At 43.7% G+C, this 23,656-nt stretch overlaps 1 protein-coding gene across 1 annotated transcript; it reads right to left on the bottom strand.

Moving 5' to 3' along the window:
* Positions 1 to 361: 361 nt before the first annotated feature.
* Positions 362 to 21,420, bottom strand: PABPC4 (poly(A) binding protein, cytoplasmic 4 (inducible form)). The gene is made up of 15 exons (XM_015417782.1): positions 20,558 to 21,420; positions 15,382 to 15,575; positions 14,328 to 14,443; positions 13,753 to 13,892; positions 13,318 to 13,412; positions 8,977 to 9,114; positions 8,067 to 8,162; positions 6,464 to 6,736; positions 6,131 to 6,218; positions 5,368 to 5,487; positions 4,838 to 4,965; positions 3,002 to 3,095; positions 2,213 to 2,343; positions 2,007 to 2,106; positions 362 to 672 (listed from the first exon to the last, which is right to left on the bottom strand). Exons 1-14 carry the CDS (start codon positions 20,748 to 20,750, stop codon positions 2,020 to 2,022), a joined length of 1,893 nt encoding a protein of 630 aa, XP_015273268.1. The 5' UTR covers positions 20,751 to 21,420; the 3' UTR covers positions 362 to 672; positions 2,007 to 2,019.
* Between the last annotated feature and the right edge of the window lie 2,236 nt (positions 21,421 to 23,656).

Below are 23,656 nucleotides of genomic sequence, written 5' to 3'. Positions count from 1 at the left end.
GCCAGGGATTGAACCTGGGACCTTCTGCATGCCAAGCAGATGCTGTACCACTGAGCCATAGCCCCTTCCCCTCCCATATGCACCTGATGAAGTGAAAATAAAAATGTACTAGTGAAATCAAGCATTATTCAAACATTATGTGGAATTCTGCCTGGAAAGCAGAACAGTGAATTCAACACTGGCTGACTTGGACAGCATGAACAAACTGATAACAGTCCATTACCAACCACACAGCTGCCATTCATTTCAATGCACCAAAGATAAATCCCCAGGGCTCAAGAGAGGAGGGGGAAAAAGCTGGCCAAGGACATGATGTTTCTTTAAAATTCCTTTATTGATAAACACTTTCCAGGCATTGCAAATGGGATTTTTTTCAATTAAAGCCAAAACCACAATGAAAACATTCAATCAGAAAACTTCAGTGTCCTGCTTATGGAAGACAAAAAAAGGACTAAACTTCATAATGGCAATGAAAAGTTGCATATTTAAGTCTTGGAAACCCAAATGCTGTAAGGGAATTTTATTTTTCAGATAAGGCATATTAAAACATTTCCACACTGGGGCATTTGTAAATGATATGTTGCATGAGGTTGATCAGTGCAGGACAAAGTTATTTCTAAACATCTTCAGCTGATGCCTTCCAGAGAGGGGCCCATTTGGCTTCTTTACAACCTGCAAAGAGAAATTTTTTACTTACTTCATTTCACCCCACCTTTCTCCACAATGGGGACCCAAAGCAGCTTACATTTCTCTTCTCCATTTTACCCTCACCACAACCCTGTAAGGTAGGATAGGCTCAAAGTCTGTGACTGGCCCAAAGTCACCCTAAGGTTCCAGGGTATGGATTCAAACCTGGGTCTCCCTGATCCCAGTCCAAAACTCTAACAAAAATGCTTTAGGGTGCAGAATTCCTTTCAGGAAAGCTTCCCAGGTACCCATTCTTTCCACATAAAAGTCCTGTGCACGATGCTCCATCTCATCCCAGCTTCAGGAAGAACACAGGCACTGGGGGGTTCCCTTACCAAGTTTATGAAACACGTGAAGTGTAGAGGGGAGGATGGAGTACCTGCATTGGGTACCATGAGAGGCTGGAACCTCTATCCTTTTCATTCATTTAGATGTAACTACCAAATCCATTCTAATCCTTTACACAAGGACTCACACCGGAAGGATTTACAATAGGTCTGTCTCTGCCACTACTCCTCTTTGCCCCCCCATCCCCTTCTGTGATACTGGTTATTAAAATCTCAGTGCAGATTTTCCATGCCGTACACATCTGATGAAGTGAGGTCTGACTCACAAAAGCTTATGCTGGAATAAACTTGGTTTGTTTTTAAAATGCCATGTTTCTGATATTTTTAAAAAAGAATGTTTAAAATGAGTAATTAAACACTGACCAACTTGCTATGTAAATGTAAAGTAAAGGTAAAGGTTCCCTTGCTCGAAAGCCAGTCGAATCAGACTCTAGGGTTGCGGTGCTCATCTCCGTTTTAAAGCCGAAGAGCCAGCACTGTCCAAAGACGTTTCCGTGGTCATGTGGCCGGCATGACTAAACACCAAGGCGCACGGAACGCTGTTACCTTCCCACCGAAGTGGTACCTATTTATCTACTTGCAATTTCTTGCTTTCGAACTGCTAGGTTGGCAGGAGCTGGAACTGGAGACAGGAGCTCACCCCGTCTTGCACCCGGGTCTTGAACTGCTGAACTACTGACCATCCACAGCCTGCAGTTCAGCGTCTTAACCACTTGAGCCACCGCAGCTAATACTAGTACTTGTCTTTAAAAGATACGGTGATGAATACCAAATACACAACCTGGCGTGATCTCCATTTTCCTGTGAGGAAGGCAAGTTACTCTTATGCAACAGAACTGAAATCCAACAGTACTCAAATGTTTTTCTGTGTAAAAGGAAGACAAGTTAGCTGTAACAGGGAAGACACCAGAATGCCTGACCCTCTCAAATCACAGTGACAATCAAGGGAACCAGCCTGGGCAGACCACTCACCAGTCTTCCTGGTTTAAGAGGTAGCAGCAACTATGCCCACTTTCTGGGCAGCTTCTTTCTTGGCTTGGTGTGCCTGCAACACTGCCACAGCCTCCTCCACCTGAGAACAGAAGAAATCAACCTTTCCATCTGACCTAACCAAGCTACCCAAAAAGAGGCACTCTGTATGAACCACACTAGATGCAGGCAGTGCCATGCTCTATTACCTTTGAGCGGAGCGATTCTGGAGATTCTAACATGTGCAGCAGCTCTGAGTTGTCAATCTCTAGCAGCATTCCTGTGATCTTTCCTGCAAGGCTGAGGTGCATAGCTTGGATCAGGGGGAACAAACGTTCTCCTGGGGGAGGCAAAATTCAGATTAGTCAGAGGCTCCCATACAGCCAGACCAATAGGGAAGAAAAAGACCTCTCCCCCCACAGCAAAGCATTAGCTATTTTGCAGTTCTGCAGTTCTTATGCAACACGTATCAAGGGACTGCAGCAGAAAAGCAATGCACAGAGTTGAAAAATCCCAAAGTTAAAATACCATGAAATAATAGTTTATTAATTCTATTAATTAAACTTATACCCCACCCTACCCCACAAGTGGGCTCAGGGCAACTCACAACATATAAATTAACAACAAAATTGATAACATAAAAACAAACAGTTTAAAGAATCAAAGCAAGATGGCACAAAAACACTAACAGTCCAAAATCTCTTTTAGCATTTTAAACAGATGGTAATACGTAGCCTGAATAATAGCAGTTTTTAAGCAGATGGTGGTTCTCTAAAGCTTTTCAGGGGAAAAAGCTCTCCAGGTAAGCAGATGAACAGCACACTGCTGTACAAATTTATTGCCTTCAGGATTGTTTCTAATCATAGCACTGGGATTCTGAGTTCACACCCTGCTCACTGTATTATTTGCACCCTGGTGGCAAATGTTGGCAAAATGTGCTTATACCAGATGCCAACAGAGCTATGGAGTCTAAGATGAAGCAGAAAGGAGTTGCTTACCCAGCATCTGTTTTTGCTCCTGGGGAGGGGCAGCAGCCAGCATGGAAGCAGTTAAAGGCTCCTGCCCCTGCACGTGAACGGCAGGCTGCGAGGCCTGTTGGAGAACAAAGAAGAATTCAGTTGACACATGGAGCAAAAAGGGGGAGGTGTCTTGATTATTTATTAATTCATCCATTAACAATTGCCAAAAAATTGGAACAAGTCATATTTTGATGGCATAAGGGATGCCAACAGAAGTAATCAGGAAAATGGAACATCTTCTGTATGAAGAAGGTAATTTTAGTTCAGGAAGTCTGATCAATGCGTATGTGGGGAACTCAGGTAAAGTATTGGACAGATATTTACTCTCAAGGTAGTCAAACCTAAAAGGATGTCCTGAATAAAGAACTGGACTAAGACCATTCCATCAGTAATGGTGTGTACACTGACTGGAGTGGGTCATAGGGACCATATAACTACAGTCTTGTTCCATCTACACCAGCTTCCAATTTGCTTCTAGGCCAAATTCAAGGTGTTGGTATTAACCTATAATGCCCTGTATGGCCTGGGACCAACATGCCTACACCCACATGAATGTACCCGATCACTCCAGTCATCTCAGAGGCTCTGCTACTTCAAGTGCCCCCAACACCTGAGGCTTACAATCCAAGAAAGGGCTTTCTTGGTCATGGGACCAAATCCTGGCACTCCCTTTCCCCAGGAAGATTAGTCTGCTTCCGTCTATTGTCTTCTGCCGGCAGGGGAAAACTTTTTTTGGTTAGGCACTTGTAACGATCTTGTCAGATGTCAGAAGCTAAGCAGGGTCAGCCCTGGTTAGTATTCGGATGGGAGACCACCAAGGAACACCAGTGTTGCTGTGCAGAGGCAGGCACCGGCAAACCACCTCTGAATGTCTCTTGCATTGAAAACCCTACAGGGATGCCATACGTCGGCTGCAACTTGACAGGAAAATAACTCTTTTTAACCCTCTACACTATATGTGTTTTTATAATATTATGTTTTGTATTTGCTGTTTTTGTATTTTTAATGTTTTTAATGTCTGAAATGTTTTTAAATGTTTTAATGTTTGCTGCCACCTTGGGAACCATGCAATGATTGGAAAGGCAGCACAGAAATGTTTTAGATAAATATATGTTCTTCCTCCAGGAAAACTTCCATCCAGTCCATTGCATCACTCAGCCTAAGTCCCAGTGCACATCAAGAACTTCTGGAGTGGTCAGCTGCTGTTAGCAGGCTGTAGCTTCCTCAAAAGGAAACAGAACAGATGTGGAACAAGCTTTCCATCAGCCAATTCACACAGATACTCCCATATGAAGCCAAGCAGCTTACTTCTACCTGAACTGCACTTTTTTAGTAGTCTGAATTATTTCGGCATAAAAATCAGAGTGGAGTATTTTTGTAACACAAGGGATTGCTGTTTACCTCAAATTCATTTGGAATTAGACAATGCCGCTTTCCTACAAAGGGGCCACTAAAAGCAGATCTGAACTCAACAACACAGAGTCCCATTTCCTTTTTTTGTCACCAAATCACAGACAATTTATGGCAACTCCACAGGGATTTCAAGGCAGGAAATGAACAGAAATGGTTTGCCTCCCTCTGCATCCCTAGATTTCCATGGTAGTCTCCCATCCATGCACTAACCATGGTGACCCTGATTAGCTATGAAGGTCTGACAAAACCAGACTAGCCTGGGCCATCCAGGTCCCATTTCCATACCCCTATCCTAAGTCCAAGATGGAAAGAGCTGGTCATGAAATTTCTCAGTTTCATCACAGAATCCTTCTGATGACTGAAGTTTAAAGTAGGCAGTGACCAGTCAAACGCTAGTCCTACCTGCAAAGGCTGTACCGTGGGGTGCGGGCTACGAACACTCGAGGCATATTTGTACGGAGGAACTGCTCTGGGAGCCTGGGCAGCCACAGGGGGTCGAGGCGCTAAGTTTGGAGCAGTGTTGGTAACACCTGTTATAGAATAGACATGGTATCTAATGGAGCTTATGGTACAAAACGGAACAAATTCTATAAAAATCAGCAAACTTTCCCAAGCATGAAAGGAACTTCAAGCAAATGACTTTATGCCTGTCAAGATTAACTCAGCTAGTAGATACCCGCAATTTATTATTTAATAGTTCAGCAACTTAAAACTATTCCCCTTCTCTTCTTACAGCCATATTAAAAGTGCAATGTCTTCTTTCAGAAGACTAAAATAAATTCAAACAAACAAATAAATAAAACAATCCACATCTGTCTTAATCTTTTCTGCCATGTTCATATTTTTCACATTTGGGAATCCCACAAGGACTCCTTCCTATGAACTGTCTCGAGTAAACCAGAGGGGAAAGCCCTCAGAGTCCAGTGACTTACCAACCCTTTGGGAGGCAGCAGGCAGACCACGTGAGGCCTGGGCATTACCAGCTGGAGCCAGATGGCGTAGTGAAGGCCGTGGTCCAGACTGACGCATGGTGTTGGGCATTCCTTGGAAGCCTAGTGAAGAGCAGGAAATAAGTGTAAGGACAGGACAATCCCTACAAGAGTTAAACTACTATCTGACCTGGCTCCCCAGACACCAGGCACTTGTAGTTGGTGGCAGCTGCTGGACACCCATCCTATGTATGTAATAAAGTGGAAGCAGATAAATCACTAAGGCAGACAAGCCCCCAGCAGCTACCAGGCCTCTAATTTTGAAGCCCGTGAAAATGAAGCGATGAGTTTTAAAATGGTAAGCACAATAAAGGAAGCAGTTCCACATTTTCCACAGGCAAGAAGGGGCAAGCAAGTCAGGTGATTAGATCGCTAAAAAGCTCTGGCAAACAATGAAGAGGTCGTTCAAGCAATGTGTTTTAACAGTGGCAATATACATGACAGGGCCCAGGATCTCTCATTCAGCAAGCACCAATGGACAGCTCTTCATCTGCAATTGCACTCTAAATGCGTACCAATTTTAGCTCAAGGAGTGCAGGCTCTTGCTCCTGTAACACACATTTAGATTTGAAACAACAGGACCCTTGCACATCAAATGGCCAGTTCAAGACTGCCCCCCTAGCATCCAGGTTATCTGGTTCATTCCTTTGGGCAGAGTCAAAATATTGTTCCCTTTATAAGGCCAGAGCAGCTTCTTCAGGCTTACCCTGAGGTCTCCCCCCTTGCTGCCAGCGTGGGTTGGGTCTCATCTGAGTCATCTGATTAGGTGCATAGTAAGTGGGTCTGTTCTGAGCCTGAAAACAGAAGGAGACATGCCCAGATCAATCATACTGAAACATGATCCTACGGGAAAGCTACATTCCCCTCTACCCAACCTGCAAAAGCTTTGACATCTTAAAAAAAAAAAGATGGCTGAATTATATTTGCTAGTTCAGGTTTTTCATATTAATCTCAACGCAAAAACAGCATATTCTGAATGCAGATTTCTCCTCCACCCACTCATTCACTGGGGAGCTACAGGCAATTTCCCAGCACTTACCTGGGGTACCGCAGGCATGAAATAGCCACCTGCAGGTGGCTGGAACTGATTGATGATTGCATTGGCGGGCAGAGCTCTCATCCCGGCGATGCGCTGCATATACTGGTTGGTGAGGTGGGCCTTCCGCTCCTCCTTCCGCTGTGCCAAGGCAACATACAATGGCTTGGAGCCCACAATACGCCCATTCATTTCTGTTACAGCTTTGGTGGCTTCCTCTGGAGAGGAAAAGCAGACGAAGCCAAAACCTTTGCTTCGACCATCTTCCAGCATCACCTAGGGAAAGGGAGCTCTTTGTAAGTACGCAAGACCACTTTCAAGGATTGCTTGCCTAAAGCTAAGAGAAGCAATGCAAAGGTAGGCATCCCCCATAAGCTCTAACCCAGCACAGACCTTTCACAGCCCAATTTTAGTAAATTCTCAGTCTCCACAACTGGTGTTGGAGCTTAACTATCACCAGCAGAATACTGCATGCTCCTCAACTCCCTTCTAATCCTAGACTCCTGGGGCTTCCGAACCTGCAGGGATTAATAATCATAACATGTTAAATCACCCTTTCTGCCTTCTCCATCAGTGCAGCTCCACTGATGGGAAGAGACAGAAGTAGGATTTTGCTCCCTCCCCACATTCCGGGGGTCAGATGACTGCAGGAATAGAGGGCAACACTGCAAAGACCCATGAACCTTCTTTTGGCAACTCATGGTTTTGACACACATGAAAGTACTTTATAGTAAATCAGACCACTGGTTCACCAAAGTCAGTACTGGCAGCTCAGACTGGCAGCAGCTCTCACATCACCTACTGCCTGGTCCTTTTAAACTGGAGATGCTGGGGACTGAACCTGGGACCTTGTGCATGCCAAGCAGAAGATCTACCAGTTTTTCTGCCAGGATATTTTAAAATCTAAGCTGGGGAAGGCTACACAACCTTCTTATAGAAGAACAGAAGAGTGACCAATAATCCAAATCATACATGTGCAACACTCCTCATTCAACAACACCTGCCAGTAACTTCAGCCTTGCTCATCTCCATTTCTTGTGCAACATCACAGACAGTGACTTTCAGCCTCTTTGAGGTATCTACTTTGCTCGCTTCCTGGTTCACACAAAAGTGCTGAGCAGAGAACACAGGAAACTGCCCTGCAGAAAGGCCTGCTGAAAACAAATGTCGCTAAGGTGTAGAGACAAGCCCTCAACAAGAGAGGCAGGGGGCTCGTCTGGATATCCTCTGCTTTTGCTTTAGCACCGTGTGTCCCCATGCCCACACTTGTTCGGACAGGCATGGGAAAGATTCAAGTGCAGCCTTCTCATAACAGCATCAAAAGCCCATCAGAGACCAGGCAACAAGAAAAAGGCCCATGTGGTCTTTCTCCCCCCCTCCCCCCCCCAACTAGCTTCAACCTGCATATATAAACAAAACAGGTTTTGTGTCCTGATCTCTAGCAAGGAATCAAAATCCCAGTGAGTTCAACAAACGAACTTCCTAGTAATTATAATTTGGTCATTAGTACTCAAGAGTGCAATTTCTCTAGAATTCCTAGGTCAAGCACTTCCAGCTATGCAACTCTTCTCTTCTCCGTACCTGTTTAATCTCATAAACCCTTTACCTTGGCACTTGTGATGGAACCAAAAGGCGAGAACTCCTTCCTCAGTTTTTCATCATCAATAGTATCATCAAGGTTCTTAATATACAAATTAACTCCCTGGAAGAGGAAAACCCAGAGGACACATTATTAGCACCCAAGGTTAAAACAGTGCAGGAGGCCTTGCTAAGATCCATGACCTAGAAGCAAAACTGAATTAACATCTCTTTGGGATCTGTCAGTACACAACAGCTGATGTCGTATCGACTTCTGGGAACAAAAGTGCTGAAATGTTTCAGAGCTGTAGAGGCAAGTCTCTTTGCAAGAGAAGATAAACCTGCCTGGATTTGCTCTGTACTGCTTTAGCATCACATGTCCCCAGGCCTGCACTGTGTAGCAAGGAGAGGGAAAGATTCAGATGCAGTTCCCAGCCCACCCACTTCTCCTGATATATCCTAAGCTTCACGCCATCTACTCCTCCTAAGCTACAAGCCATCTACTGCTCCTATTTAAAGACATTCCAGTGAGTGGTCCCTTGTGGAAGAAAACTACCATTCTCACACAAATGATTATCAGAGCCTCCTTCTGTTTAATGCATTAGAGCGTGAATGAAGATTAGAATTAATCAGCATACAAATCGTTAAAACTTACAGACAAGAGTAACAGGAATGTTCCTTAAATAGTGAAGAACTGAGCATATGTATTCCACACAGGTAGCAGCCTGAAGCCATCAGAGCTTGGAAGCTAAGCAAGGTCGGCCACGGGTAGTTCTTGGAGAGGAGACCACCAAGGAAGTCTAGGGTTGCTATGCAAAAGAAGGCAGTGGCAAACCATTTCTGCTCTTGCCTTGAAAACCCCATGGGGGTCGCCATAAGATGGCTGCAACTAGATGACACCTAATGATTATTCCACATATGGGAGGACATTTGTTTACCTGATATCGACTGATCCTTTCTTGCTTCAGCTGCTCAAACTTCCGTTTCAGTTCTGCCTGGCGTTCGACTTTTTTCTGTGCACGGCCCACAAATACCATTTTCCCATTGATATCTTTTCCATTCATTTCTTCCACTGCCTGGGGAAAAAAGTCCAAAACAGCATATACCTGGTTATAACAAGAGTCCTATACATATATTGTCCCTGAGAAGGAGCCCCTGAATTCTGTATGCTGAGGCCTAATTTAAAAGCGACGCTGAGAGGCAAAAGCGCTCACTCTCCAGCACCTCGTGCCCAGCACAGCACAACTGGTTAGCTAAGCTGTTTTTGCACAGGGAGCAGCCCAGTGGAAAGCAGCCGCTGGGCAAGTGCAAAGTCCAAAGGGAAGTGCTTTTTCTTGCAGTGTCACACTTCAATCAGGTCTGAGCAACACATTCTGAGGGATGATTCTGTGGTTAGAATGGGTTTAAAGAACCAACCACCATAGCAAAAATCAGAGGTTCTCAGTTCATTTCTTTTATATATTTTATATTCTTCACTCATCAGCCACCCAGCAATTCAAGGCAGCTAATATCAGAAACAAAGATACATACAAAAAAGAAAATAGTATTTTAAAAAAACAGAGAAAAAATCCTTGAGAGATATAATCAGTCAAAACAGCATCCAGTATAAAGAAAAGCAATATATGTGTGATAAAAATAGATGCTGTAAATACAAGAACAAATAGCAGAGATCAAGAGGAGATGGAATAAGAATAATTACAATAGGTTGCATAAAAGGGGGGGGGAAGAACCCCACCTGTAGCCAAATGCCTGGGGAAAAGGAGGCACATGTCTGACTTAGCTATGAAAATTTCCAGGCAAAAACGAGATTCCTTTGTGAACTAGGTAACCAGTTCATATTTGGGACATGAATCTCTTTGTTTAATGAAGTTCTTGGAAAACCAGCTGAGGAATCTTGTAATCAGCAAATCAATATGAATAAATAAGGACATTCCAAAGGATATGGACCACACAGTCAGCAAGAAGCTGAAAATTCCCTATAGAAATGCAGGAGTCACTTCATTTTCACCTGTATCCCCTTTTCCTTACATTATTTCCATCTCTGCTTCTGGCAGCCTCCATATCCTCTCCCCTTTCCCTGCTGTCTTCTCTCTTTCCCACTCACCAACCATCTTCTCTTTTATCTGTTCCCCCTAGTCTTCATCTTTATTGATTTTACTTGCATTTTTAAAAAATAATTTTAATTTCTTTTAATTAACATACAATATACAGTACATCCAAACATAAGTACACTATATAACATCATGCATAATAAAACAGTACTAACTTGGGTCTTGTGAGGGGACTACAATATTTAAAGTCTCTAAAGGAGTGTCTCCAAAGTTGAAAAACTGCTATAAGGTAAGTATTAGTAGTAACTTTCACTGGTGGTAAGAGGAAATGGAATGGAGGTTTAAGAATAATCTCCGCTTCCTTTAATTTCTATTAGGAAGAAGATCGATCCTACAAAGTTAACCATTTAAGATAGAGTGGATTAGGGGGGGAGACTGTCTTGAGATTGTAGATAGGAAACAACTGAGTACCATGTTGTCACAAATTTGGAGAGGTGTGTCGTTATAGTCTGTGGTTTACTGAGCAAGTCGGTTATCTTTGCCATGACAAAGTGTTCCCATAATTTGACTTGCCAAGCTGAGATCGATGGCGGCGCCGAGGATTTCCAGCAAGTTGCAATTACTTGTCGGGCTGTTGCAAAGAGAACTGAGACAAGGTCTTTCCTGTGGTTTTGGATGGAGTCGTCCCAATGATTCAATAAAAAGATTTCTGGTGTAAATGTGATGTTTTGTGCTGTGATAATATCAATTTGTTGTTTTACGTCTTTCCAGAACTGGAGGATCTTTGGGCAATTCCACCAGCAATGCAGGTAAATCCCTTCTTGTCTGCATCCTTTCCAGCACATAGAGCTGTTATTTCTGCTAATTCTGTGTAGTTGTTGGGGGGTTAAGTACCATCTCAAGACTAATTTGAAAAATTGTAGTTTTATACTATATATCCTTGAATTATTAGCTGGCTAGTCCCAGATGGTTTCCCAATTAATTGTTTGCCAGTGAACATTCAGCTTCATTTATATCTCCATCTTTCTCCCCACAGAGACTCAAAGCAGTTTACCTCATTCTCCTCTCCTCCATTTTATCCCCGCAACAACCCAATGAGGTAGATTAGACAAGGAGAGAGCAACTGGCCCAAGGTCACCCAGCAAGCTTTCATGGCTGAGTGGGGATTTGAACCTGGGTCCCCCAGATCCTAGTCTGACAACTGTAACTACTACACTACAGTGACTCTCCGTTTTCTCTCCTTCCCTCCCCCATGGCAACCTCTCTCTGGGAAACATCCAGCCAAGTCGCAAAATTTGTGCAACAGCAAATTGCTCACGTGGTTTGTGTGCTGCCATGTGTGCTGCCATGCCTGACCAAATTGCACAATCTGTGTGGAAGCTGCCACTGGGTCCAGGTGAGTGGTGTAGCACCAAGTCATCCCCAGCTGGGTGAGCTGTACAAACTAAATGGTAGCAAGTTGCCTGGGGGCTTTTGCTAAGCTTGGCACCAATGTGTCCTCCCCTAAGGCAGGAGGGGAGGAAAGCAGAGGTGGACTGGGAAGCCATCATAGCCCTGGAAAGCACCCTTCCCTTGTCTTTTCCTGACAGAAACCAAGGTTTGAAGGCTGGCAACATTGCTTAGCAACTTCTGTCTACTTGAAATCTTGCCTTTTGATTGGCCCTAACTCCACAATGACCACTGATATATTCTTTCTTGAAGGTACAAGCATTTTAATTATTGCGGAGAGGGGGTTAACTCTCCAATTTAGTTTTTATATTTCACATTTTTCTGCAAACTTGGGCTTTTCTCAAGTTTATAGAAAAATGATCTGTTCATGGCTTCAGCCTCTGGATTTAAGTATCCACAGATGGAGCCATAATGAGAATTCGTTATATTGCTATGATATGCTGGCTTCTATACTTTCAACTACACAGTTTTTAATATTGCAATCTTATAACAGGCCAACTGAGAAGTCTTTAACATCTTTTGAAGATCTGATTTTTCTGGAAGACTAACACCAGAGATTTCCTATCTACTGTTTTTCAAAGTAGACATATAAACACATGAAGCTGCCTCATATTGAATAATTACAGGCAGTACTGTCTACTCAGACTGGTAGGGGCTCTCCAGGGTCCCAAAGAGTTTCACACCTACTAAGAGATCCTTTTTTAAACTGGAGATGCCAGGCATTGACCCTGGGTCCTTCTGCATGCCAAGCAGACCATTAAGCCACACTCCCTCATCAGAAAAAAACAAAATCTATCTTTCATTGTTAAATGAAAAAAATTTTTTTAGATGATCGAGTCCCGGGTAATGAACAGAATTAATCTTTGACACCTAGCCTGCAAACACAATTTGTATTAACTTTAAAAGAATTTTCATGAAGTCTTGTATATGTGGTAATGAACACCTCACCAGTTAGATAAAATCTTTAATACTACATTGTAGGAAGTATGGGCAGAAATCAGCAGTGTATTTAACACATGTCGTAGGCACTGCAGATGTCACTGACTTTTGGAGAAGAGCTTTAAATGAAATCAAATGTATGACTGTAATATCAGTACCTAAAGCCCTAAAACAGTGCACCTAGGACTTACAAAATGTTACTTCTAAAGTAAGATATCCTATCATTGCTGATATGCTGACAGCTGCAAAATCATAGCCAGATTTTTCTATCAAGGAATGGATTTGAAAAGTGTGGCAAACTGTGAAATTGGCTAAATTAACAGAATGTCTCCCTCTAAAGGATGGAAGACAGCACGAACTGTTCTTTGCTGTTACTTGGGAACCCTTTCAGTTTTGGAAATGTATTCTTAATTTTGATAGTTATAATCTCTCTTTTCTAAACAGTCTAATCTTTGACCTTACATTCTTTAATGTAATGGGGAGGGGGAAAAGAGAAACAGACTGCAAATGGCCAAAAATGCTTACTGGAAACATGCACGAATCCCTTGTTAATCTAAGGACTGTATCACAGAATAATCACTTTAAAACTGCCACCGGATAACTGATGAATCTTACCTCTGAAAAAGTCTTTTAAATCCGCAACTGCCCCATTCTCAGTTTAAAGATGGGGATGCAGTGGAGCAGGTCTTTTGCTTGCTAGTATCAATATTACTTTGTGGTAGCTACAGATGAACCTAGTCCATTTTTTCCCCATTTTCCAACCCAAAAACAGGTAATAGTTTAAAATGACATGAGATATTAAACTTTGAGTTCATGCTCAGAAAGAGGAGCTGTTCATACCTTGTTAGCTTCTTCATGCTTTTCAAAGCTCACAAAGCCAAAGCCTTTGGACTTCCCAGTGGGATCTGTCATGACTTTCACACTGAGGGTCTTGCCTGTTGCCAGAAGAACTGAATTAGCAAAGATGGCACACAGCAAACGTCAAGGAGAACCTTTCAAAATGAAACCAGGGCTTTAAAGACTGTTTTCCCCCAAAGATGTTTCAAAACTGCTGAGCTATTCTGAGACCAAAAGTTAGTTTCTCTTCAGAGAATCTGTCTCATCTTGTCCTGTTTTACAATATTTTCCCATCTTTTCTTTACTCAAACACCTTGGCTGGGAGGTATTCCTCAGATATTACCTGAAGGGAAAATTCTTAACAAAAATCTCTTTGCCCTCAGCAGCACCCCAGGTGACAGCCACAGAATGTTGAGGACCCACTGCAGGAATATTTACCATATTTGCTGAAGAGCTCCTTGAGCCTCTCATCATCCATATCATCCCCAAAGTTTTTAATGTAAACGTTAGTGAACTCCTTGGCTTTGGCTCCCAATTCTGCCTCGCGCTCTTTTCGGGATTTGAATCTGCCAACAAATCTGAAAGAGAAAAAGAATAAAAATGATGATGAAATAAAAACCCCACTTTCCTGCAACAGTGGAAAGGCAGAGCATGGTTCCAGGGGAAGGGAATAAGCAGAAGCTGGACATGAGATGGACAGACATGAGAGGGCAAGAGACCAAGGAGATGAGTCCCCCGTTCTGAAAGTGAAGAGGAAGCAAGCTAAAAACACCCACCCAACATTGCTGAGCAGGGCAAACACAAGATATTGGACCAAGCCTATCAGGTGGTAAGTGAAAGGAGGCCCCTGCACCATGGGGTGTAGGCTGTGGCTCGGGCAGGGAAACTCACCAGCCCTGGAGAGGTAGCAGGCCAAGGCTTGGGCCAGGAGAACCAGCAGCCTTGTGTGTTAATACTGAGATGCATCACGGCTCATGCGGTGGGCTACCGCTGCTTCTAGCCGAGACACTCACACTTTGCGGTCGTTCAACAGCATGCCGTTCATCTTCTCAATGGCCCGGTCTGCAGCATCCTGTGTCTCAAAGTGCACAAATGCGTAGCCCTTAGAGCCGTTCTCGTCACACACCACCTGCAAGGCAACAGGCCAGAGGTGAACAACACAACTTCCTGTTATTTGGCTTCACTTAAGCCATGGCAATGACAATGATCTTACAAGGGTGTTAGAAAAAATGAACAGAGGGAGGCAGGAATACCTCTTACACCAGTAATATGAATTAAATCACAAGAATTGCTGTTCAATGCTTAAAAGAACATAGGTTCCCCTCTCCCCGCCCCAAAGGAATCCTGGCCACCAATGAGACACTCTTCTCTTGAGTATGGAAGCCCTGCATTTACATCTAATTATAGTGCAAGAGTCTACATAATATCTCATGGGAAGCTTTCAGGAGGAGAACCATTCTATCTGATTATTTTTGGGAACAAGGAAATGAAACCAGAACACCAATGGGGACACAGTTAAGATATCTGGCAAGAGTACGTTTGTCTTTTGTCTCCAAACCTGTAAAGTGATTTATTTTTCCTGTCTTCACATTCTGCAGTTTTGCTTACACATCCCTAATGCCTGTGTGTGTTAAGTGCAGTCAAGACGCTTCAGGCTTATGGCAACCCTATGAATTAATGATCTCCAAAACATCCTATTGTTAACAAACTACTAGCCAGGTTTTGCAAACTGAGGGCCGTGGCTTCCTTGATTGAGTCAACCTATCTCATGGTAGGGCTTTCTCTTTTCTTGCCACCTTCAACTTTTTCTAGCATGATTGTCTTTTCCAGTGACTCTTGTCTACTCATAATGGGTCCACAGTATGACAGCCTCAGTTTAGTCATTTTTAGCTTCTAGGGACAGTTCGGGCTTGATTTGATCCTCCAACACCACATTTCAAATGCCTGACATCATCATTATTTCCCCATGTTACATGTATTCAAGTTCCCACCAGCCCCCTGAGATGTTGTAAGAGGGCACATCAAAACAGGCCTTGTTGAGAGTTCAGGGAAGATGCCAAGTCTCACCTTGCAGGAAAGGATATTCCCAAAAGCTGAGAATGTGTCATAAAGTGCCTTGTTGTCTATGGATTTGTCCAGATTCTTAATGAAGACGTTCCCTACCCCGGATTTCCTCAGGGAAGGGTCCCGCTGAGACCACATGATGCGGATGGGCTTCCCTTTAATCACATCAAAGTTCATGGTGTCCAGAGCTCGTTCCGCTGCAGGGTTAAAGGCAGTAAGGAGAAGTGAGGCTTTACCTTGATGAAAAAGTGATGAGACCCGCTCTGCATGAACTGAGATGCCCCACATAAGGGTCACCTTCAGGGCATGCATTGCCTTGCTCCTATCATACTTCTGGATGGCATTTCAGCAAATGTTTATTTACAATACTCATGTGCGTTCTGAGGCAGCTTAGAATTAAAAAAAAAAACCAGAATTTTTTTTAAATGACATTGGACACAACAAATGTACATGACTGGATCAATAAACTGTGGAATCTTGTGAGCAAAAATTCTACTTTGTGAGCAACTTGCATTAAAGTTGTGAGCAAGTGATTCGGCTACTGCATGAATTAGTTTGCTCTGGAGTCATCCTTCCTGAGCTAAGACAAAAATGTGTGAGCTGGAGGCTAAAAAACTGTGAGCTAGCTCACACTAACTCAACTTAGAGGGAACACTGGACTGGATGTGTACACATTTGAGCATTTAACCAAAGCACAATAAGTGAGTATGACCAAGCGAAAAGGGATTATGAACCCTGAAAGTAATATGGCACATTTGCAATTATATGAATGATGACTCAGAAACTGCTGGATTGTTACTAAACTGTAATACAAAACCCGCAGCAACACATTTGTTTCTTCCCCACGTGCTTCAGTCTCATCACTTTTTTGCAATGAGGCAATATTAATCGCCCTATCCTAGCAAGGACTACGGAAGTCCTTCTTGTACTACACAGGAAATCTTATCCACCACATTCTAAAGCTTCTGCAACTCACACTAATCCTCCTTCAGGATTCTATTTTTGTACTGAGTAGCTTATTAAAAGCACCGTGACACACTCCCATCAGGATTCTGTTCATAAAATTCAGAAGCTTGAGCAGAGCTTCATGCCAAACAGCGTTTTCAGTGAGCTGGAAGAAGAGAAACTGATTTTTAACTGGGGAGGGAGGAGCCTGAAACTAGTATGAGAATACATTCCCGGAGGCACTGTTTAGCCAGAATGTATTATTTCTTAGGTGCCTTGTTTTTCTCCCCAACTCAAAGCTGCCTGCAACAGCATTCTGCCCACCATTTTATCCTCACAACCACCCTATTGGGCTGGGCGAAAGAGACTGATCTAAGGCCACCGCAGGGAGCTTCCACAGCAGAGTGGGGATTCAGACCTGGGTCTCCCAGATCCGAATCCAGCATGCTAAGCACTATGCCACACTATCTCTTAGACTTGTTCCTAACCAGAAAGACAACACACACACCTTTCTTGTGTGCTTCTCCCTGCTAAAAAGAGCCAAGGGAAACAGTTGAAATAGCATAATGTGGGTAAGGACAGCCTGGACAGCAGTAAGTAGCAGGGGAAGTAACAAGAAAGCAGGTGGCTGAGGGGTGTGGCAGATGGGAATTCAAGAACTACTTCCTCAAGGCTTCTCAACCAAAACCTCACCCTCAAAGCCAGACCTGCTCACCCTTGGCGAACTGAACACATCTTTTTCCTGGTACAGAATATTCCAAAAATTCAACTCCTCCAACTGACGGGGAAACTCAGATGCATTCAAGAAGCAGTAAATGTAAAGTATCATTCTGTCTGTTCCTCAAAATACAAATCTTTGCTGATATTCAGCTGCAGTTCAGCAAAAAGGAAATAAAAATGTTGGCCATTTCCCCCAAACAATTCTCTCACTGATTTCCTATGCGCAACAAATACACATAAAGTTGCCTTATACGGAATCAGGCCCTTGGTCCATCAAGATTCGTTCTCCAGGATCTCCCATGGAGGTCTTTCACATCACCTACTACCAGATCCAGAGATGCCAGACTTTGAACTTGGGCTTCTCTGCATGCCAAGCAGATGCTGTACCACTGAGCTACAGCCCCCTTCCTGGAACACTGGAAAAGGAAGGCAGAACCTCTTAAACGATTAAGGAGGTACACGTGGCAACTAATGCCGTCTGATACACACAGGGAAGAAACAGTTTACATACTAAGATCACCACCTTGAAATTAGCCTGGAAACACCCGTGAGGTTACTTTAGTCACCATAATATGATCTCAGCAACACTAGACAGAGGTCTGCTGCAACACTTTTACCAGCAGAAATTTCTAAATCATATTCAAGGACAGTCCCAAGCAGAACAAATAACAATAGCTGAATCTAGAACTGCTATGGCATGAATGACAGTGGCAAGATCTCGATCTTCCAGCAATGGATGAACAGGCCAAAGCTGGAAGAGGTGATCAGGGCCAGTGCAGATTCCTGGAAATGCAGGGGTAGAGCAGGATCCAAGAACTATTCCCAAGATGCAAACCACATTCCAGAATGGCACGAAGCAAAAAGGGTTTGTTACCCAAGTATAGTGGGCAAGCCTGGAAACGGAAGAGGATTTTATTGGCTTCACAGAACTCCCCAAGTTCTGTTTACTGGACATGTGGCAGTGGAAGCTCTGGCTGGCCGTGCAAAGGTGAGCCAATACTGGAAATGTTCAAAGATTCATACCTCTTTCCCCAAGTAACTGCACCTTCATACCATCCCCTCATTACCAGCTGCTCACTAACAGGAAAGAGGCACCATGGTTTAGAAGGACCAGTTGTCTTGTGTTAACCAAAGGAGTTCCATTACAAGTGGATCCTCAGCCCAGCTAGTCAAATTTGGCAGTGTTTATTTATAGCAGGAAGAGGTGCTTCAGAGAGAGAGACATGCTGGCAAGGACAGCAACTCCTACAATATGCCATTTGTAGCTGAACAGAGATCCTGCTAAAAAGGAGCAAGTGGCATGAAACACAGCAGGCATGCAACAAAGTAGTCACTGACATGCTCTACAGCATTCTTCATTGCACAGTGAAATGTGCTGGATCCTGCCATGCAGAATCTCCTCTAAGACCATGGTCCAATACTGTTAAAAGCTGCAGGAAAACAGATTTCTTTCACATTTGGACAGTCATTGTAGCAGACTGACAGGCTGCATTTCTAAACATTTATTAAAATACTCTCTTTTGCTCTACAAGACTGCATCCTAGTCAGCATGCGAGGCATGACACTTAAATAGTCTGTGCTTCACTTTGGCCATACCTGGACAGCTCTAATTTTGGAGAGATCAGTGCAACACTGTGCTGGTCTCTAGCAGGCCATGTGATGGTTAAAAGACCTGTGGTCTCTGCAAACTGCATAGCTCGTCACAGAGCCATCCTGGTTATCTGTTACAGCTCCCAAACAGGCAGTGCAGACAGCTACTCTTCCCTTAGCCTTCCAATGGCTCAATATCTTTTGAAAGGGGTTAACAAATTTTTATTGCCACAATCTTCATGTGAGCATTTCCCCTAGCCATGAAGCTAAACATGACATGGGCAAGCACTACAATCTGCACAGAATGGTGTGTGTGTGCATCATCCACACAGTCACACTGAGTTGTGGAGCTACACCAAATTATTCCAAAGCACAATGTAACAGAAATAAGACTCTGCCCCTCTGCTAATGGCAAGCAAAAACACTGGCTGGCTATCAATCTAGTTAATACGTATAGACCCACCTGGGGCATTTTAAAAATTTTAACCAATTTCAGTAACCTTTATTGGCACAGCACAACAATAACTCCATTTTTTAAATTGTTACCTCGCCACTTTGGCGTCCAGTGGCTTCGGAATATTTACACGGTCTGACTTTCTTTCTCCAAGACAGACTGATGTGCTGATGCTTAGGCCTTAAAGGTTTCTTCCAAACATTTGCTTCAGAATCTGATACCTTCATTAAGTAAACATGGCTTCCCTAGAAGCCACTCTGCCACTATGGGAAACTTATTTCTCTGAATGCTGGTAGTTTTAGGATCAAGACTGGATACCTGCTTGGGCATCCTCCACAAGAATTTGAGAGGATGTTTATACTGCCCATTACCACTCATCATACTTCATTACATGCAGGCAACAAATTTCAGCAGGGTAAAGTTCACTATGCTGAATTCATTGCCACACTATGAATTAGACACGTTAATCTATTACTTTATTAACCCCTAGAACATCAAGGAAAATGAATTTCAGCTTCCTTGAAGATATCGAGTACATAAGACCATACCTCACTCATTTTTTTAAAAAAATTGAATACCCATTTTTCTAGTGCTGTTTCTTGAAACTGGCTTCAACAAATGCTCATGAAGCAGGAAAACAGCTTTTATTAAATGGATATTTTGTAGATGAGGTATGGCTTAAGTAATTCAAGCAAACATTGACATGCTCCCTGAGTGCACACAAATTTGTAATTGGATGAAAACTTCGCAATTGCAGTTGCTAAGAATCAATGTAGTCCCAATAAACAATTCCCCAAGTTCAGACACAGAAGGCACATGTTGAAATCCCTGGTCATGGAACATGTAATTATTCTCAGCCCAACAAATCTTCAAGGGGTCACTGGTGTAGTAATTACGATTAGGATCTAGGACACCTATGTTTAAATCCTCATTCTGCCATGAAATTAACTGGGTATCCCTGATCCAGCCAGTCTCTCTCTTAGCCTCACCTACTTCACAGGGTTGCTGTGAAGGTAAAAAGGGGAAAGGAGAATCATGTACATCACTGTGCTCCTTGGAGGAAGGATGGGACAAAAATGTACTACACACACCTCCTGACCCTTAAGTGGTTTGATAGGAAAAAATCTTTACAAACAGCAAAATGGAAACAATGCCCACAATTATGGAACAAAGGTGAAATTTTGCTATTTGCAAAATCATAGGCCCAGTTGAGTGGTAGTTATATACCACAAACTGCTGCTTTTCACAGCCTGTTTACCCCATTCCTGCAGTGCCCAGAGTAAGTAACTTACACATAGCACCGCATGACCGTTAGCAGAAAGACCTTATGGTGACCACTAGCAAGCCTTTTCACTACACATGGTCCAACTGATACAAGAGGGGGACATAGCATAGATGCTGGGCCAGGTTGTTCAACTTTTGACATAAGAACATAGCTTGAATGGGCCTTGGTCCTACACGGATACTCACCATCTGCCGGCTGCTGGAAGTTGACATAGGCATATCCCAGGGAGCGACGGGTGATCATATCTCTGCAGACACGGATGGACAGCACAGGACCAGCAGGGCTGAACTTCTCATAGAGCATGGCCTCCGTGACATCAGGGTGAAGGTCACCCACATACAATGAAGCCATTGGATAGCTACTAGCAGCTGTGTTCATCTTCCACTCTCCACACACACTCCCGCCCCAAGGTGCTACTATTAGACTTTTAAGTTATTTTTTTTTAAATAAAATCTTTGAAAGAAAACCACTAGTTTGGAGGGAATTTAAAACCAGAGCTAGTCAGGGCCACAAAAAAAAGGTTGAAAGGGCTGCTGAAGACAGTTCTTTGTATCAGAGAAGAAAAAGCAGATAACACAAAGAGTGCAGATATCAAAATTTAGTGTTTGAGAAGGGCCAAGACATAACCAGATAAGAGTACCTATGCAGAAAAAAATTACTTCAGACCCAGATAAAAATGAAGGGGCAGGAACATTTTTAAAAAGTTAAATATTCACTTAAATAATTTCCAATTATACCTTTAAAAATAAAATCTCTTTCACTCTCCCCCTGCAAAACACTCAACTGGGAAATCTAGTTCAAGTAATTAACGACTGTTTCAGTCTTAATATCTTACGTGTCTCTGATTAAAAAAATAACTCTGAAAAAAACAAACTATATTATCTTAAACATCTATTTATGGGGGCTTTCTGTCCCATAAGATTTATTTAGACAACATACATAAAATAGATCCCAGCACATTTGTGGGTTCAGCAAAGTTTCCCGTCCTTACCTAGACACTTACATATCTTTAAATTAAAGGAAGCCAAGGAGGCGAAAAGGCCGCGAAAAGGAGATTCATGTCACTATCATTAAGATGGTAGCAGTGGTCCATTACATAGTCCTTTTTTGCAGGAGTTCGAAATTTATTGGATTTTTTTAAAAAAATGCTACTACACAGCAAAGAAAATGTCAAATTTGGAGCTGGCAGTATGTACAAGGAATAAAATAAAGCCATTTTGGGGCATTTTATTAAAATGTTTGGATTTCCTGGCTTCTTTCCAGCTCAAGCCACATTTCCACAACCAGTTCTTCTGTGCACGGTAATGGCAGTTCACAGAACTCTGTGTATCTGCTGTCACTAGGGGTCTGGTCACACGGACCTCTTACTGCGCTAGTTTTCCCGCAATTCTTATATCCGAGACATATCCGCGACATTTTATATCGCTAGGAGGTGGTCAGACGGTCCCTCTGTCTTCCGCTTCCCTCGCGCAAAGTACTGTTCACACAGGCGGGGTTTTTTTTTTTTTTGTTTTTTTTAATTTTTTTTTTTTAATTTTAAATCATTTAAAAGGTTTCCCCCCCTTCCTTCTCCAAGGCGAGCTGAGAGGATGTGGCGCCGGTCGCGGAAGCCCCTTTATAGGCCGGGCCGAGCTGGCCGCCAAGGGCGCCGCCGTCGCCCCCGCGAGGCCTCCTGCGCCCAGGCCACCGAGAGGAGGCCAGACGGGCGGGCAGACGGCCATGAGGAAGCGGCCGACGGCTGCAGCGGCACCTCCTGGCCGGAGGAGTCTAGAGCCTGGGGGGAAGGCGACAGGCCGCGCCCCCCAGGAGGGACACCGCTTCCCACTAGTGCCCTTCAGTCAGTACTCTTTCTTAAGTCTTTCCTACCTTGAAGCAGAATTATGCTCTCTCCCTACACTGCCCCCCCACCCCGCAAAGGGTGCCCACCCTAAAAAAAACCTAACACTTTGTTTGTTTGTTAGGTCTTTAGACCAGCATATAGTTTGTTGGTGTTGTTCAGTCCCACAGTGGACTCTTCAGGACTCCATGCCAGGCCTTCCGCCATCCTCTGAAGTTTGCTCAATTTCATGTTCCTTGCATCGGTGACACTGTCTAACCATCTCACCTAGTATAGATCCAGGTGGGAAGCTGTGTTGATCTGAAGCAGCAGAACAAGGTTCGAGTCCAGTGGCACCTTTAAGACCAACAAAGTTTTATTCAGGGTATAAGCTGGCTCATAGGCCACACCTTGGAAGCAGCCAGAAGACCAGACGACCCCTTGGAGGGCTGGGGAAGTCCACCACGCTGCCCCTCCCCAACAGAGGCACAAGCTCTGAGAGCTTATACCCTGAACAAAACTTTGTTGGTCTTAAAGGTGCCACTGGACTCAGACTTTGTTCTAACACCCAGGGCTTGCTTGCTTGCTGTCTTTTGAAAAACAAGTGCTGGAACTCTCAAGAGGGAAATGAAGTTTTCATAAAACTCATGAACTTTTAATCATTTTAAAAATACTTTTGTGAAGAGGTTCTGGACTTCCATTCCAGCACATTCCCCCAGAAAAAAAGGACTTGCTAACACCCGATATGTAATGTGCCCTCAAACAAACAGCTGGCTCTTGGAGCATCTAGTTTTTCACACAGAGCAACCCCCCCACCATCACCACCATCAAAACCCAGGTCCATTCCCTTGTTCACAGACCACACACACCCACTCCCAAAAATCACAGACCCAATACATACATACATAGGAGTAGTACAGCTTACATCCCTGTCCACAGATTGAAAGTAATGTGGCGTTGTGGCTAGAGTGTCAGACTAGGATCTGGGAGCTCCTGGTGTGAATCCTCACTCTCCCATGGAAGCTTGCTGGGTGATAGGGTTTTGCACGTGGTGCAAAAACATGTATCAAAGACATAGATCTTCATCAGTTGTGCACCATTACAGCAGTGGATCTGTGATTTTGAGTGTTGGTGTTGTGTGTGTGTGTGGTGCAGTCTGTACACATGCGTGTGAAGTGTGATTTGATGGTGAATCAAAGGGGGGAGGGAAGGAAAAAGATATCTTTAGGGCCAGTTCCAGGTTTTAACAGGCCCTGGACAGAGAGTGCTCAGGGCCCCCCTATGCCCACTACTAGGCTCCCTTCTTGCCCACCCACCCATGTGCTCCCACCAGTTTGTGCATCCTTCTTGTGCCTGCTCGCAAGCTCTCCCAACCACCTGCAGTTACAGTTGCCCTCACTGCCTGTGTGCCCTTTTCCTAGTGGTGCTGGGTAAAGCTGGGAGTACCTCTGCCGTGGCCACCAGGAAT

Source organism: Gekko japonicus, unplaced genomic scaffold (genome assembly GCF_001447785.1).
Source record: "Gekko japonicus isolate JY-2015 unplaced genomic scaffold, Gekko_japonicus_V1.1 scaffold203, whole genome shotgun sequence".
Lineage (NCBI taxonomy): Eukaryota > Metazoa > Chordata > Lepidosauria > Squamata > Gekkonidae > Gekko > Gekko japonicus.
Note: the sequence above shows the minus strand (reverse complement) of the source record. Positions and strands in the feature narration are given on the sequence as shown.

Bases quoted from the DNA above. Each gene is read 5' to 3' on its own strand.
- PABPC4 (XM_015417782.1), bottom strand. From the start codon at position 20,750: ATGAACACAGCTGCTAGTAGCTATCCAATGGCTTCATTGTATGTGGGT. The intron at 6,737-8,066 runs GTAAAGGGTTTA...CCCTTTCCCTAG, and splicing joins GTTCCATCACAAGTGCCAAG to GTGATGCTGGAAGATGGTCG. The intron at 3,096-4,837 runs GTAGGACTAGCG...GTTCTCCAACAG, and splicing joins CCACGGTACAGCCTTTGCAG to GCCTCGCAGCCTGCCGTTCA.